Source organism: Nilaparvata lugens, chromosome 1 (genome assembly GCF_014356525.2).
Source record: "Nilaparvata lugens isolate BPH chromosome 1, ASM1435652v1, whole genome shotgun sequence".
In the NCBI taxonomy this organism is placed as follows: Eukaryota; Metazoa; Arthropoda; class Insecta; order Hemiptera; family Delphacidae; genus Nilaparvata; species Nilaparvata lugens.
This window is the reverse complement of record NC_052504.1, coordinates 81,711,891-81,730,909: the sequence shown is the minus strand read 5'-3', so window position 1 is coordinate 81,730,909 and position 19,019 is coordinate 81,711,891. Positions and strand designations below refer to the sequence as shown.

General features: G+C 34.5%; 1 protein-coding gene across 5 annotated transcripts in view; it reads right to left on the bottom strand.

Moving 5' to 3' along the window:
• The window catches only part of LOC111047809 (atypical protein kinase C), a 224,044-nt gene that overhangs the window by 84,001 nt on the left and 121,024 nt on the right, over positions 1-19,019 (bottom strand). For 3 of the 5 annotated variants that reach the window (XM_039445052.1, XM_039445035.1, XM_039445063.1), the window contains exons 2-6: positions 18,893-18,943; positions 16,015-16,100; positions 10,000-10,180; positions 4,815-4,916; positions 2,419-2,591 (exon numbers count right to left, since the gene is read on the bottom strand). In XM_039445052.1, coding sequence (XP_039300986.1) covers positions 2,419-2,591; positions 4,815-4,916; positions 10,000-10,180; positions 16,015-16,100; positions 18,893-18,943 — 593 coding nt within the window. The remainder of the gene's footprint in view (positions 1-2,418; positions 2,592-4,814; positions 4,917-9,999; positions 10,181-16,014; positions 16,101-18,892; positions 18,944-19,019) is intronic. The other 2 variants (XM_039445058.1, XM_039445043.1) reach the window with 1 other exon arrangement.

Sequence of the window (19,019 nt, the reverse complement as noted above, 5' to 3'; positions counted from 1 at the left end):
TCTCACAATGGATGCTGTGCTGAGAACAACTGCTTTTTCCATGGCATATTTTGCACTTTTTGATATTCCCATCTGAAAAAGATTTGCTGACACTTTTTTAGTTACAACTCCAACCGTGGAGATAATGACAGGAACAATTGTGACCTTTTCTTGCATCCAGACATCCTTGATCTCAGCAACCAAGGGAAGGTACTTGGAGACCTTTTCATTATAATACTGGTCCAAGTTGTGGCAGCATGGTATGCCAACATCTATTAGTGTTGTTTCCTTTTCTACCTTATCCATGAGGATGATATCTTGCCTATTATGAGCAACTGTTCTGTCTGTCAGCACCGACCGATCCCAATATAACTTATGTGTCTCATTCTCCAAGACTGGGGATGGCTTGTACGAGTAGTAGGGCAGCTTCTGATTGATGATTTGGTACTTCAGAGCAAGGTCCTGATGCAAGATCCCAGTTACTGAATTGTGGCGCCAGTGATTGACATGCTGACATGATGTGCTGAATAGTCTCAGGTGCCAAGCCACAACGTCTGCATGAATAATTATTTATAGGCAGATTCATTATATGCCTTTGATATTTTTTTGTTGCAATTACTTAATCCTGTATGGCAATCAAAAATCCTTCTGTTTCAATAAACAGGTCCCTGTGCGCCAAAGCCATGTATTGGAAGCCTCCTCATCAACTCCAGGCTGAGATAAGGCAAACGCATGCCTTCCATGAAGCTGCTTCGACTTCCACTGCTCCATAATCTCACTCTCATGCTGCTTGTTTGTTTTGAAGTCCGCAGTAGGCAGCTCAGAAAGATTAAGGGGAGTGTACCCTCTATCAGCTTTCCTCACCGCTGCATACAAGTCACCTTCCTTCTCCATGAAGTATGTCTTCAATCTTCTGATTTGTCTCTCACAAGACCATTTTATATCAATGACCCCGCGTCCGCCCTTCTTTCTTGGCAATATGAGCCTCTCTATACAGGCCTTGGGGTGATGAGCTCTGAACTTAGTGAGGAGCACTCTTGTTGATCTCATAAGATCTTCCAAATCAGTTGCAGTCCAACAAACAACACCAAATGAGTAAGTCAGCACAGGTATTGCATAAGTGTTGATGGCCTTGAACATATTATTGCCATTCAGCTGAGTCTTTAAAAGTCTCCTCAGTCTGGTCAGGTATGTATCTTTCATTTTCTGCTTGACATTCTTCTGGTCTATTTGTCTAGCCTGGCAAAAGCCCAAGTACTCATCAATCATTTGTGCCACGACTTGACCTCTCACAACACTGAGTGTCCTACACTTCTCCAGACCAAATGCCATGCAGATATCAGCAGAAAAGGTTCTAACCAGACCCAGCATTTCCTTCAGTTGATTTTCAGTACCTGCATAGAGCTTGATATCATCCATATACATCATGTGGGACAGTGGATGAATTTCTCTTGCTTCTCCCTTCAGCTTGAATCCATGTGTTGTGGAATTGAGTAATGCAGACAATGGGTTCAGAGCTAAACAAAACCACAATGGGCTCAAACTATCCCCTTGGAAAATACCTTGACAGACTGGTATAGTATTGGTCTGAATTTGTCCAGCATTACTTCTCATTTTCAGCACTGTCCCCCACATCGACATGAGATGCTTCAGCAGCATTATGACTGAGTTGTCAATTTTGTAAATATACAGGACTTCAATCAACCAGGAGTGAGGGACACTGTCAAAGGCTTTTCGGTAGTCAATATAAGCCATATGAATATGCCTTTTCTTTTTGACAGCTTGTCCCATTGCCACTGAGTCAATGGTCAAAACCTCCTTGCAGCCCAGCCCACCTTTCATACAGCCTCTCTGCTCATCAGCAAGCAGTCTCTCCCGACTCAAGTATGACTGCACTTGATCTGTTATACATGCAGTGAGAACCTTGTATAGTGTACATAGGCAAGTGATTGGCCTATATTGGGAAGGGTCATGAGTTCTATCATTTTTAGGAAGCAAGTATGTCACTCCTTTGGTGAGAAATTGTGGAACTCTGTTGGGACTCTCAAGAAATGAGGAAAAGTGACTTGCCATGAATTGATGGAAGATTGGAAGCTTTTTCAACCAAAAATTGTGGAGCTTGTCTGATCCAGGCGCAGACCAGTTGCTGGTTTTTGAGATTGCACTATTATTATTATTATTATTATTATTATTATTATTATTATTATTATCCATAAAAGAGCTTATTGGTCACCATAGCTTAGACATCCACATTTAGTAGCAAGTTGTTTTTTTATAGGAGAAAATCGATTATATCATCGATACCTCCCTCCATACCTAACCATGTAGAGATTCAGTATGTAAGTTTGGTGAGAAAATGAAGCTTATTGGAGAGACAAGTCTAATTTTTAGATAATCAAAAACTAATACATGGAATGAGATTAATTCAAAAATGTTTACCTCATCATCAGTTACTAAAGCCTTCTTAATGACTTTCATCGCATAGATTCTTCTCGTTTTCCTGAGCTCGACCATCAGTACTTTGGCATAGGAACCTCTTCCTATCACTCGGATCAGCTCAAAGTCGGCCAGCGAGTATTGGCGTTGCGAACTTGACTCCAACGTTTCTTCATCTACACAAAAAATGAGCAGGTTATTTCAAAATGTTCAAAAATGTGTATGATAAAATTGAAAACAAAATAATGAAATAATAGTGAATCGTGATGATGTAGAATGTGCATAAAAATTTGGTAGAAAATTATAGAAAAGTGATGGATGATGTTCTAAACTATTGAGAAAAAATTGTTTCAAGAATTCAAAAAACGGAATATTATACAAAATAATCTCGTAAAGAATCATAAGCAAAGAAAAATGAATACTGTGCAAGTAAGGAATAAAAAATGAAGCATGTTTTCAGTTAAATTGAATTACCTTAATACTGCTTCTATGTTATGTTTATAGACCGTGAGGTATCCACATAGTCAAATAGACATTTAGTATGAATGAGAAACCTTGAGTGTTCTCTTCATGTTGAATATTGTTATGAGATAGTTTTGCTAGTCAAATACTGCTAGTAACCCATACATTTGAATGGATATCATGTAAGACTAGGAAGTGTAGAACTTTAAAACTGAAGAACATGTAATTATTTTGAAAGTAAAGATTACAATAAGAACGAATTCACTTGTAATACTATAATCTATAATGTAGACGTATTTTACTGTAGACGTGAAATCATACAATGTTTCAAGTATTACACATTCAAATAGCTTGTATCCATTTCAAGTTTCAGAAGATTCAACTCAATTTGCAATTCTGTTCATGTATGGCGACTCTTATAACTTATACATTTGTCAACTACAAGATCAATTAACATAGCGACTGAATAGTTCATTAATTTTGTTCGTGTGTTTGTCAGTTTATAAAACATATATTATAAATTTCAACTTAGTAAAAATTGCAAAATTGAAAACAAAATTTGATGGAAAAGGAAGAATTATGATAGGAAAAATAATGTTTGGATGATTGAGAAGATATTTCTAGGTATAAAGAGATCTGATACTAACCAAACATGAATATGAAGGATTTTAAATAAATTATGAATATTAGTAATTCATCATTGTGAGAATAAGAAATATAAAAATGGTTAGAATGTGACTGGATGTTTGAAAAAATTAATATTATCTAATATCAGTACTAGGAGTGAGTAGACAGGGGTTTAAAGACGTTAGTAACTTGTAAGCAGTTAGGCAAGGAAACATTAATCATTATGAGATTGTGGAATTATACAATCAAGTACTTTATATGTTTATAATAGTGTCTATTCGTGAAAAATGTCGAATTTTCTTTAGTGGATGATGCACAGCACAGAGTGACTGAAATGAAAGGATTAATTTGAAAAAGCTTTGGATTTTTTAATATTAGGTGGATCATGTAGGAACATTGTTTACACAAGATTTTCTTACGGACTTTGGATCATTACCATCATAAGCTAGTTGTGAGAGTGTATAAAACCTCGAGTACCTTATAACAAGCGGTAAAACTTGTTGTTACATAAAAAATAGCTAGACACATGTATGTGAGTCGACAAACTCATAGATCTGTTGTAAGCATATAATTTCCAAGTTTCAATTTTGCAAGTTACATCGACCTAGTGCATACATTGTGCAAAAAATTGAAGCAAACTGTGTAATCAGTTCCAATTCCACTATAATGTTGAACTTGATCAACATTGAGTGACTTCACAGAAAGAATAAATTATTGACGAACAAACGCGAGTGGATCACAAGGAGTCCAGTGGCAAATTCAAAATTTCAATGGAACTGATGAAACAGATCAAAAATCTATCAGGAACAATTCAGGCTTGGATTCGAATCAAATTTATTAATTGATAACATAATATCCATGAGTCAATATAAAGAATTTTTATCAAGTTCTTTAGGAGCACAATATTATTAACAATCTTTGCTTGTCAAAACAATAAGCTCTAGCTGTTGGGTTGTGTATGTTAGTTAAGCAGACCTATGGTTAGTAAGCTCTCATCAATGTTGAAAATCCCACAGATACTTTCAAATATAAAATCATTTTTCAGTCACTTTGTTCAACGCTGGTCGCAATCAATCATCTAGATACACTGCTTCTGAAAGTAGCATTTTAATTTTGATTATGGAAATCAAGGCAACCTATGGAAAGTTTGGGTTTTCATTGTCATTGCTTTGGAATACACCCATAGCTTATTCAAGAGGATTAGTAAGGAATCAGGATGATGCACATTTCACCAATATGATGGAATATTCAGTTATGATATCCATTCTGAGTTGTTGGATTGCCTTGACAGTCTATTGGATGCAACTCACTCTTAGCTGGGTCTTCAATAGGTACTGAGTCACCTGCAATGTCAAGCGGTGGCTCAGGAAACTCTTTCGGGATGTCCGGAAGCATCTCTGAGGTTGGAGTACCTACAATCAAAATATCACTTTATTCCATAATATACTTTACATCAGATATGAAAGCCTAGGATAAAAGTATAATGAATGAAGTATAAACAAATTATTATATTATGTACATTTAATTATTGAGATCGAAACCTGAGGTTCTGTAGGATATTATTTTCAACTTGACGTTTCCGATAGCATTGTTTATGCATTGAAGAAATAAAATCATTCATATTCTTATATAATATTATCAACATTACCGGAATACACCTATGAAGACTACACGACTGTGTCAAGGGGTGAGTAACAATAAGAGCCACAAACAAAACATAAAATCGATGCATTTTGAAATTTTGTTATTTCAACAATAAAGTTACCTTCCAAACTAGGAAAATTTAATCCAATCGAATTTATATCGATTTGATATGTGAGGGAATTTGTTCAATAGTCTTATGTCTAGTTTATGTCTTGAATTCATGATAAATTAAACTCTATGTTGAAGTTCAGACACCTCGTTTCAAAATAAAACTTTTTTGATTGAGAAATGTGGAATGCATTTCACTCCTGAGGAGAAGCTTCATCAGCCTCATAGGCTATTTCATAGGCTGATGTGGCTCCTCCAAGGGAGTGGAATGCATTACAAATTTTTCATCAAAAAAGTAAGTTTACTTGAAATTATTTTTACTTGTATTACTTGTATTTTTACATTTAATTATTGTGAGATTGAAACCTGAGGTTCTGTAGGATATTATTTTCAACTTGACGTTTGAAGTATTTACTTGAAATACTTTGGAACAAAGAGTCTTCTCTCTAACAGAGTTATTAAGAAGTGTTTAGTCAAGGAAAATTTAATTTTATTCGATGAAATTTGCAAATTTTAATATAGTAATAAATATTACACTGTACATCATGGAATGTTTTTTGTAGGCCTATCAGCATATTCGTTGGAATACTAACAATGAAAATCTGAAAATCAATTAACCTTGGATTATTTAGTTTATTTTATTCAAGTTCAAGAGAGAGGTGATCAAATTGCTGATTCAAGAGTGGTCACTCTTCTATCTCCTCACAAAGCCAGTAATATTATTGTGTTAGCTCTTTAATGATATAATCTTAATGTCATTTTAATTTTACAAAACTGGAGAGTATAGACAAAAATAATAATAGCTGATTTAGAGCTTATAAGAGGTATTTTATCCGGGTAAAGATATTGTTGCTCAAACCGAACAATAATACAGTTTGAATAAATTATGATGAAAAAAAAAATTCTCAAAATGGAACACCTGTGAAATTGTATCAAGAAGGAACATGGTTTGATTGCACTCAAGTAATACGAAAAAAATCACATCATTTTTCTATTTTGGACGCAGTGGTTTTGAAGTACATGCTGAATAATATAATATTTTTTATGGAAAATTGACTAGATACTACTTCTTGTTCTTAAGCATTTTAAATTCTGTTCACTCACGGCTTCATCACAATATGGTTACGCTTCTCGGTTAATTTGAACATACAACACACCAAGTTCAATCGTGGAATATAATGTGCCAGAGCTCTGGCATATTACAAACTAAATGATTACTCCCAACAAGGCAACAGATACAAATTTCTTATCACAGGAATGGAAGTTTGTATTCGTTATCAAGACCTATTGCAAACAGAGCTAGCTCTGGACTACTGCTATATTAAATTCCAATTAGAATTTCATGTCTTATCAGAGATGCATTAATAAAAATTAGCATTCTTATCTACATGAATGAGAATTTATATCCAAAATCTGGACTGATCTATGAGGATTAATAATATTGTTGATTTTGAAAAAAGCTTAATATTTTTGTTTGAGAAAATAAAATAAGAGGAGATTAAAACTTTGAGAGAGGGATTATTAGAATAACAATCAATATCCCGATGAGTAATAACAGGAATAGATAGTATAATTATTACGTAATCGAATAAAAGTATCTGGTTGGATATGAGCGGTGACATATCATGATTGTACTGTATGACGTATTTACGTATATTTTCAAATTGATGAAAGTTTTCTGAGATTAAATTGATCTATTGTAAATCAATATTTATTGCAATAGTTTGATCAGACATATTTGTCTTTCGAAATTATTAGTTGGATAAAATAAAATTAATAAGGCTAGTGATCTTGACAAATTTTGAAACAGGACAGAATATTTCAAAGTTGATGAACTTTGCTAACTGCTCTGATGCTCTGTATCTTCGCCGCTTTACTATGTTTTAACCCAAATGATTTGATGTTGATGTTATATCTGAGCAACAAATTAAAAGTCCACACTAAATAATTCCAAATTGAAAAATGAAAGCCTTACTTTTCCTTCTGATGGATAGTATCAATGTTCCGACCAAATCCGATTTTTTTCAGAAATGGGGCTGTAGGACACTTATAATTTTTTCATATGCTGGATTTTTATAATTGAATAAGCTGTTACCATCTTTCTATTTTTTCCAACACACTGATACAGAGTGGACACGAGAAACATTTACATTTTTGAAATAAAAGAACAATATTAATTTTTTCAAGATACTATTTATTCAACTTGAGTAAAATAGTTGTGAGTATATGCCATTTTAGACACACAATAAGTTACGGTTGACGTGTGAGGCTCTTTGAACCTTTGGATCCTTGAATCCGTTCCTTCAAAACATATGCCACTTACTCTTCGTAGAGAAAATTATGTTAAGATGGTGACGTCCTTCTTCTTTGATTCGATTCTCTATTCTGTTCAGGAAGGTCTTTCACACTCGTTCCAGTGTATCCTTAAGGTAGGCGCACACAGATCGTCATCGGACAGACGGCACGCATCGGACGGATCGGACGATTATATTTGGTGCATTGTTTTCAATTGGAGTGCGCATACCTATCCGCTTCGTATAGGTACACGTATCGTCCGATGACGATCTGTGTGTGCCTACCTTTAGTGATCTATGACATCTTAGTAAGATCGCCGCTTTCTATTAAAGTGATTTTTATTTGTGGGGACATTAATTGAAAGAGCAAGTTTATCGACACAAACCCCGTACTGTAGATGAGTTTAAAGCGGCGATACGTACTGAGGTGGCATAGATCACCAACTATACACTGGAATGAGTGCGGGAGAGCTTCCTGCACAGAATAGAGAATTGCCTCAAGGAAGAAGGACGTCACCTTCCTGACATAGCTTTCTCTACGAAAAGTAAATGGCATATACTCACAACTATTTTACTCAAGTTGAATAAATAGTATCTTGAACAATTAATATTGTTTTTTTTAATTCTAAAATGTAAATGTTTGTCGTGGTCACTCTGTAGTTCAGATTGCATTGATTGTGGTGGGTAATACGTATTTACAATCCATTAATGGAATTCAAATGAGAGGGTCTCAGTCAAGTTCTCAGTTAATGAGGAAGTTGAGGCATTCAGTTCGTCAAGTTTCACGGCATCAAGTTTCCGTTGCAGTATGATACACAGTCAGCTACATCGTTGCACACTAGTTGGAATAGGTTCGAGCGTAATTAGTTAAAAGTAAGAGGTTAGGTTAGAGGAAATGTGAAGGTGAGTACAGATGTTAGACCAATTATAGAATAGACACGGCCCATTGTATATTCATACTGAAAGTCGATGAAGCCAACATCTACTGCCAGATCCACCCATCTTGACGTCACAACAGTAACGTCACGCTATAGAAATTATAGAAAGCTTTTTTGAGTTTGTTGTGTAAGTGTTTGTGGTGTTTAACTTACATTGTTGTTAAACATAGCTTGTTTTCCATAGCAGATTGTTATTTATTTATGTAATTATTATTTATGAAAATGGTAATCTCCTGAGCAGCATATAATTGCACTGAATTTTTTAGGAAATAAAGAGGAATATCTTTTCATGCGTAAGTTGAAATTAATACACATAAATATTGTAAGTTGTAACTGTAATATTATACTTGGTTATGATATAAGTGAACTCATTGCAGCATGACAATAAATTAGTTTTGTAGGCTACCGTACCTTATTATTTTCAAAACACATTATAAGTTTGAAGCCGATATCACATAACACATTATAACTTTAACCGATATCGATTTTGCCCGTAGCTAGAAATAGCCTAAAAACACCATGAATCTGAAATAGACACAATCTGAAAGTTTTCCATAAGATGTGTGACGTCACTGTTGTGACGTCAAGATGGGTGGATTTGGCAGTAGATGTTGGCTTCAGAGGCTAGACTTCCCAGCGTGTCTATTCTATAACTGGTCTAAGGTACAGATATACGCGCCGCGAACATGAGCAATTCACTTTTAATCAGCTGACTATATCTGTATTTTTACAGAAACGGTATAAGATATAGATATAAAAAGCTTGGCATCAGCTGATTAAAAGTGAATTGCTCATGTTCGAGGCGCGTAAATCTGTACGCACCTTAAGGGTTTATACCTTTGGATGGCAAAAAAGAGGTCTTTCATAAAAAAAACAAATTGGGCCATCAGAACTGAATGAGAGATAATTTGTCAGACAACTAGAAAAGGATCTGTAAGGCTAGGCGCACACCAGTTAGTCAAGACAAGACAAGACATGATCAGACACGTTCAGTCACAATACTTCACGTAGTTGCTTATGACGCAACTCACACTGATTAGTCATTGCAATTAGACATGTCTTCATAAGCAACTATGTGAAGTATTGTGACTGAACGTGTCTGATCATGTCTTGTTTTGTCTTTACTAACTGGTGTGCGCATATCCTAATCAGTGTGAGTTGCGTCACAAGCAGATATGTGAAGTATTGTGACTAAACGTGACTAGTCTTGTCTTAACTAACCGGTATACGCCCAGCCTAAGATAGAGGCATCACAGCAAACAACACAATCGAAGAGATGTATGAAGGACAATATGCTGGTATTATTCAGAATATATATTGATAATTCTAGAATTGAATAATAATATATAATATTGTATTCACTGGACTTTCTGAGAGCAGCAGGAACATGAACTCAAACTTGATAAAGTTGGAGTATTTAACTATTCTAAATACATTCTAATGAATGAATACTATTAATTTCAATTTTAAACATGTGGAGATATAGCCTACTGTTACTGTGAGATACTGACCGGTGTTGGGCGTGCTGCCATTGGCCTCATCCCGGATGATGGGTTCGACCGCCTCATTGCTGCATGGCTTCAGCACCAACTTGTGACACTTTTTGTGCACCAGCAGTTTGCACTGGATGCACTTGAATCCTTGTCGGCCAAGGCCCCATATGCGATCTTGGCAGAAGGCACAGAATGCACGCTGCAACATACAATCAACACAATTTTAAACCGCTAAAACACACAATCAACACAATTTTAAACCGCTAAAACACACAATCAACACAATTTTAAAACAACAAACATACAGGACTTGGGGAAAATTATCTATGTACTGTATCCATAACTTATTCAATATCCATTCGAGTATTTGAGTAAATCTATCTTTTTCAACAGCTAATGTTCTTGGTCAAATATAGTTAGTCCAGGCAATGAATACTCAAAAAAGGGTATAGAGGGATAAGTTTGGAAGACAATTTTTGACCCCGCAGTTCTGTTTAGGGTAGTGAGGAAGTAACATATCAAAAGTCCCCACCCCTACCCCCTGTGCTAAGGTGCTCCTGTGCTAAGGGGGTGGGGGTGGTTCAAAGGTAACATTTTTTGGTTTCTCGCATATAACTCGAACATTATGCATTTTACAGACATGACTATTCTATAAGAAATTAAAGCTTACATAATTTCCTATAATATTGATCTTACAACTTTTTCTATATATCTTTCACTTTTGAAGATATCCGCTCTAAAAGATATGACATTTTTGAAAAAATACATTTTCCTTCAATTTTTTGTTATTTTTGCTCTTATAACTTTTTGAATATCGATGGGAAAAATCCATGCTGATTATGAGCTTATAGAGCATCAAATCCTCTTCAATTTGATGTAAAATTTCACAAGTTTACGCACATCCCCGCGACTGTTGCAGCAGCTTCAGTGTTGAGTGTGAGATCTTCAGTTAGGTCAAAAATTGTGTTCTTGTGTTCAAAACATTCTCTCCAAATTCCTTTGTTAATTGGTCTATTTTTGCTTAACTGAAGATCTCACACTACACACTGAAGCTGCTGCAACAGTCGTGGGGATGTGCGTAAACTAGTGAAATTATACAAAGAGAATTTGAGAATTTTAGAGAATTTGATGCTCTATAAGCTCATGATCAGCATGGATTTTTCCCATCGATATTCAAAAAGTTATAAGAGCAGAAATAACAAAAAATTGAAGGAAAATGAGTTTTTTTTTCAAAATTGTCACATCTTTTAGAGCGGATATCTTGAAAAGTGAGAGAGATATAGAAAAAGTTGTTAGTCAATATTGTAGGAAATTATGTAAACTTCAATTTCTTATGGAATAGTATGTCTGTAAAATGCATACTGTTCGAGTTATATGCGAGAAACCAAAAAATGGTACCTTTGAACCACCCCCACCCCCTTAGCACAGGAGGTATGGGTGGGGACTTTTCATATGTTTACCTCCTTACTACCCTACACAGAACTGCGGGGACAAAAGTTGTCTTCCAAACTTTTCCCTCTATAACACTTCGTTGACTGGGCTAAGTGATATTTATACATAATAAAACACTAGAATATTTTCTAAAAATAATACAACTTCATTGAAAAGTTACAAATATTTTTGATCACCTACGGCGTCATCTTCAATTTGATAGTTCGTAATGTTTTTGAATTGTTACACTGATGATGACACCATACGTGTTGAAACATGTTTGCGACTTTTCAATAAAATCGTGACATTTTTAGACAATATTCTAGGCAGGCCCGGCCCCAGAGGTGGGCGGACCGGGCGGCCGCACAGGGCGGCAGGTTTTGGGGGCGGCAAATTTAAAGGAATGGAAAATTTAAAAATACAAATAAATAATAAATTCATAATTTCAAATGTGAATGGTAAAATTATATAAGAAGTTTTTCAACCTCGAGCTAATGAAGACTTTTCTAAGATCAACAATGTCCCAGGAACGTCTGAGTGGTCTAGCGAACATAAAATAGTTCAGTCCCCAGATCTTGAAGAATTGGTGAAGGAATTGCAAAGGTCAGACAAGTTCTAATTAATTAAACAGGTGTGTTAAACAAACTTGTAGAAATTGTAGTTCTAATTACTTAGCAAGTTAAGTAGGCCTAATACTATGTTGCAGTGTACGTCTTAAGGCTGTGCAAAGGCTAAAAATAAACTTTCTTGTACTGGTGATATTTTTCAAAGTTTTTCGATTTGTACCGGTATATATTATCAAAATGAAAAAGTTTTCTTAGGAAAACATTCTCTTCCAATCATTACTTTTTGAGATATGAACGCCTAAAGTTTAAATTTTTGGGACAGGACATTTCAAATTCGGTAAGAGATAAATTCTTCATGGTATTGTTGATTGAATAAAACAAGAAAATTTTGAAACATTTTCTGAAAATATCATTTTTTGAAAAAGTTATTCAATTTACAAAAAAAACTCAACACTATTTTTGGTCATTTTTAGTAAATTGAAAAACTTTCTAAAAATTGATATTTTCAGAAAATTTTTGTTTTATTAAATCAAAAATACCATGAAGAATTTATCCTTTGAATTTTATGGATTCATCTCGTACCGAATTTGAAATGTTCTGTCCCAAAATTTTAAACTTTAGGCGCTCATGTCTCAGAAAGTAATGATTGAAAAAAGAAAACTTTTTCATTTTGATAGCTTGATCCTTAAGCGATCCTTGATCGTGTCCTCGCGCGCCTCTCCACTAGGTAATACTGAAATGAAGTGCAACTAACGGTTGATTCTCATAGAACATGAACTCATGAGCTTATATCATTGTGCGAAATATCACTGTGAGGACAATATAGATGGTGATGATGGTTGAAGCTAAAAATGCCCAGAGGGATTTTGAATTTTACATCTAGATTGTAATCGGGATATATTGTTGATCAAATACTAAATATGATCAAAATTGATTTTTTTCCTTAAAATATCACTCATATTTGAAAAATCATAGCTCAGTACTCATTGGAGATAGAGAGTTCCGAATGATCTCATTTCATTTAGAATTTTATGATCTTAAAAAAGGCAGGAGCAAATTTTTCTGTCCGATCACTGATTTTGCCGGAAATAGCTGAAAACTGGAAAATGAACCTAAAATACGAACTTTTTGGGCCACTCTGTATTAGCACAAGGGAATTTTACATGAAGAATTTTGTTCTGAACCTCTCTCATGTATCCAAATAAAATATTAAAAAATCAGAACTACGATATAAATTGCAAGCAAACCCCCATTTTATGTCTATATTGACTGGACTTTACTGTTCCCCAATATTTATAATTGTCAAATATTTGTTTAAATGTCAATAACTAGTGTTAAACATAATTTTTTAGAGTTTACTGAGATTCTGTGGTGTCGCATCACAGCGGAGACACAATAGTAACGCTGGTTACACACTGGGCGGTTTCTGCCGCGGCGGCGAAACTGCCGTCGCAGCCTCGAAAAAAAGTCAAGCTTACACATTCAGCGGAAAAAATACCGCCAAACATCGAGCGGCAAAATATGATCAGTATGATCAGTAGTCATTGTTGTAGTTCTTCATCGCAAATGTGTTGTGACTTCACTGTTTCATGAGTGCACAGTTAATAATTGTATTTTACACATTTTCCAAAAGTATATATTATTAAGTGTTTAACTTAAAATGGAAAGGCAACAACTTTTACCACTTTTGTTATGCCGAAGGAAAAGAAGACAGCAGAGAAATCGCCTTGCTTGGATTCATTGAAATGAACGTTTTTATTAAATCGACAGCGATATACAACATATTACAGTTTTTTTCTTGTCATCCAAGTTTCAAAATCCCCCCTAATCTCCATACACACTTCCTTCCATGCATTCCTTGTTGCATCTCGATCCTTAAATATGTCGAGGGTTTTGTCCCACAAAACTGGCCTCTGTTCTACAAATGATATTAACAACTCATTGTCTATTAACTTACTCATTTTCTCACACTCGTCAACCACAAACACTTAAAACAATAAATAAATGTTATAAACAACTTACAAACTTTACAACAAGACACAAATTAAAAGGCTGATTTTCAAAGACCTCTGACTTGGAGCAACTGGGAAAGACGACTGATCAGCGGCGACGGTAGACAACCGCCAAATGTGTTAACGCCCATTTGGTCACGTACGCCACTGCGTAGACAAGAGCAGCAAAACACCGCCAGCCGCAGTGGCAGTGGACGGCTGCACAGCTGCCGCCAACGGCAATATAGCCGCGCGGCGTTTCTGCCGCCCAGTGTGTAAGCTTCCATTCAAGTTCATAGACTACTGCTCGAACGGCGGCGACGGCGAAATTACCGCCCCCGGCAGAAACCGCCCAATGTGTAACCGGCGTTAGGCGATCGCTCAAGGAGGGGTGGAACCCGGGATTAACAATTAAAGACGGGATACTTGCGGGGGGGCGGCAGTTGCCGATCTCGCCCAGGGCGGCAAAGTCCCTAGGGCCGTGCCTGATTCTAGGGTTAATTACTATTTTCTTTTCTCTTTTTGTTTTCAACCAGGATTGAGAAGAATAGTAATGATTTTTAAACTAACAAAAATTTCCTCTAGCAAAACACATTCAACATAATTCAACGTACTATTATACTGACTTAAAAAATGAAAGTAAATTTAATGAAAGAGCTCAGTAAAGTTTCATAAGATTCTCCCTGATGTTAGACACTAAGCGTTATTGAATATAATTATTTGTATAATTTTTTTAATAGGATAAATCAATGAAATTTCTCCTACCAATTTACAATATTTTTTCTCAAATATCTTTCAGTAATTAGCATGAAATTTTCAAAATAGTAAAATATATGGTGCATCAACACAATTTAAAATAAGGTGGAACGTTTTAATGAATTTGAATTAATTTTTCATAATGTTACTTAATCGCAATTTTAGTAATTGCAAAGTAAGTAAGTAAGTAATCGCATTTTAGTAAGTGTTTGTTGAAGTAAGTAAGTAAGTAATCGCATTTTAGTAAGTGTTTGTTGAAGTAAGTAAGTAAGTAAGTAATCGCATTTTAGTAAGTGTTTGTTGAAGTAAGTAATCGAATTTTAGTAAGTGTTTGTTGAAGTAAGTAAGTAAGTAAGTAAGTAATCGCATTTTAGTAAGTGTTTGTTGAAGTAAGTAAGTAAGTAAGTAATCGCATTTTAGTAAGTGTTTGTTGAAGTGTATTTTCCAATTATGTGTATAAATTCTATAAAAGGTAAAAGGATAACGGTCAGTACGGTATTCGAAATTCTATTACATTGCATTCAAACAATAACTTCTGGGATTAGTAGCATTGCTGACATGTTTTACTTGGAGTTAATAAGATTTTCTAGGAATCCTATTAAGAGTTTTAACAGAGAATATTGTTTAGAATTCAAGAGACATAGTGTGATTGGTTTAAGAATTGGATAATTTCACTTGAAATTACATGGTCAATAAAAAGCTTCATGAAATTGTAATAACGAATAACCATAAGATTCAGAGAAAATAATATAAAGGATTGGTACTCATGATTCGATTCATGGTAAGTTAATATTGCTAGAAAATAGAGAGGTGGAGTGTCATTTTGCATAATGAAAGAGAGAATCTCGTCAATATTGAAATTACAGGATATTCAGTAGGTTGAATCATTCACCAAAATAAATAATCTATCGAGGCTCTTGAATGAACAAAAACTTGTTCAGAAACGTTTTGATATATTCACTCTGAAACAATGAAAGTTATTATATTTTCTGCGCAGTTGTGAAAAGGTTTTATAGAAATTCCAAACGCTAATAACGTATTTTATCTGAGCTACTTGATTTGTTAGTTGAAAAATGATTTCAAAGTAGGCTACCCTATTAAAAAAAACTTTTTTATGTCAAAATGAGTATATCAAACTATGGAATTATTTTCTAACTAACAATTCCAAACGATTTAGGACAAATGATGTATGGCACTTCATCGATTTTGTACCAATTGAATGATACGAAATCAAGGAATGAGATTTCTTCCAATAGAGGAGGCAAAATCTGTATTTCTGTATTACTCACCCTGTTAAACCTCTTCGCTTGGAAGATGTGACCATTGACTCTGTACAATTTCCTCCACCTGCGAGCTCCTCTCCGGTATATGCTACCTGCAATAAACAACAACAATTCAGTTCTGTTCAATTTGAATTCATTCCAAGTAAATCTCATTTTCGCAATTCTAAATTCAACATTCATTGAATACTATAACATACGAGACATGCTTTTTAAGTAAGTACCGTTTTGGAATTAAAAAAAGACGTGTAAAGATGCCGCAATAATTTTATTTTTACGTGAAAGCCTGAATCTTAATCTACTTTTCAACATAATTTCCGTGAATAATGACGCACTTGTCATAACGTGGCACCAGTTTTTTGATACCCTCCTCATAAAATTCTGCCGCCTGACTTGTTAACCACTGTGTCACAAATGTTTTGACTTCATTATCGTCTTGCAGACGCTGACCACCCAGGTGTTTCTTCAAGTGCAGGAACAAATTGATGGTAGTCGCTGGGTGCCAGATCAGGGCTGTATGGAGGATGACCTACAGTTTCCCATTTATAAGATTTGAGGAGATCTTTGGTCCGATTAGCCACATGTGGACGGGCATTGTCATGCACATTTGTGCGGCCATCTTTAAATGCTCTCACCCATTTCCTTACCATTCCATCACTCATAATTTTTTGTCCGTAAACTTCACAGATCTCACGATGAATATCGATCGGTTTTACGCCTTTAGCACTAAGAAATCGTATAACAGCCCGTATTTCACAATCGGCGGGACTAACGATTGTCGGAGGCATCTTAAATACTCAGTAAACAACGTATACAATGAAGAATCAGACTGTAATAGCGTCAGTGCATAGACAAGAGATGTAGGTAAGCAGCGCGCATGCATGGAACGCTGACCGTAGCACTAAGGCGGCGGAACGGTACTTACTTGAAAAACATGCCTTGTATACAGCTGAAAAAATAGGATGGGTCTACAGTAACTATATTACCCAATGGATACTATAGTTACTGTAGATAGGCCTAATGATTTCGGTAGGTAGATGACTTATATCTAGAGCATATTATTTGGAGCCATAGAATAGAATTACTGGATAGAATGAGAATAGAGATATTATTAGTATGGTAACTATGTTTTCTGTATAGAGTCATGACTCCATTCAGCGTATTCATGAGCAAATGTAATTTACCAATAATTATTCACAATTATTATGATAAGAAAGAAACAAAAAAACTCATGTTTACAGAATATGAACTGGGATGGAAGAAATTCAATTTAATTTACATTTAGCGGTATATTAATAGTTAACTAGCAAATCCAGGTACTTCCATCCAATTTTTTCAAGAAAATGAGTGAGAGGCACTAAATCAATTACTTATTATTAAATGTTAGCCACAAAAACAAAGGTTAAGAAAGAATTAAAAGTTATTTGCTCTCAAGTGAACATCAATTCTCAAATTAATACTGTCTTTCTTAATTTAAAATACACAGAACAGAATTTTTTTAAAAGGTTGAGTTTAAGAGATCTAAAATATTCACAAAAACACTATAGTCTATCAATTTATTAAATCTGTGAAACATTGGGGAATAAAACTTGTAGAAAATTATATTTTTGTGAATCCTATGAAATCTTGTCAACTTTGCCAACCTGCAGTAAGTTATTATTCTCTCTTATTGAATAATCTAGGGTAGCATAAATGCAAATAACCATGATTGTAATAAAACATTGGAGGTAAGTACAAGATTATTAAGCAATGATCAAGACAAGAGTATACTGAATACATTGAAAAGTATTGATACCATTGAATATACTATACCTACTAAACATTCATTTAATAATGCACAGAATGATGAGATTAACAAGAAAAAATAATTATATCTAATAGAATATAGAAACAACATTGCCAATATTCTAGAATGATATAAATAACCTACTTACACATTAAAACCAAACTGAATCTAATCAGTAACTTCCACATTGAGTGGAAATAGGGACTTTTGTTAGTAAAAGAAAAATAGCTATCTTGTTAGTAAAAGAAACATTCTTAAAAATAGCTTAAAATAAAAGTATAACTAAGAAAATTTCAACTATTAGCATAGTCACGTCATTTTCATTCACTATACGAATGAACTTATCAATGAACAAACTTCTACATTATACTACTACATAACAACACACACTTCACAAGCCTCATGGCAGTTAAAAACTAACCTAGTGCCATCAGAATGATTACAAACAACTTCCATCGATACATTTTCTTGCAACTACAGGCAGAATCTCAGTGTAGATTAGAAATGTAATCAGTTCCTGATAACTGTGGTTGATTTACTTATCTTGAGACTATTCTTCATCGGTTAAATAAGTTCAGTTATCCAATAATTTTTAAACTAATATGATAGACGCTTTCTTTATCAGTCCATCAGTCGCCAAGGTTTTCTTTATCTTATTATGGTCAAAACCAACAATCAATGGCAATTAGGTAACACATTTATAAGAAAAATTGAATGAACTTTCTTATAAAAAATCGAAGGCAATGTAGCAGGACAAATGCAATATAGTATCGAGTAGATTAACTGGTTATGTGAACAGGGATAGACATCCCCATAAACTGAAATCAAATCGATTGTTGTTTAACAAACTTCAAACTGTACTCTGCTTGTGGATTTACAGATAAAGAAATCTTTATGACTCACTCTTAATCATCCCACTGAAGATCTAATTTTATTGGAAACACTCCACCAAAATTTCTCTTAATAGCATTTGGTTTATTGCATAGCTTACAATTAGTATCATTATTTTCTTATCTGAGTAAGTAATTTCATAATAAATAAACTAAAATCGATTGTTTTGGAAAGTTCATTCATGATGAATTAAGTTAGAGTTCAACTCACGGTCTTCCCCTTGACAAGGCATTCCAGGAGCAATCGGCACATTGGGAAATACTGAAACAAAAGGAAAAACTAATTAGCCAACTATTTCGACAAAAGTTAACGTGCAAAATATTTATCAACGATCGAT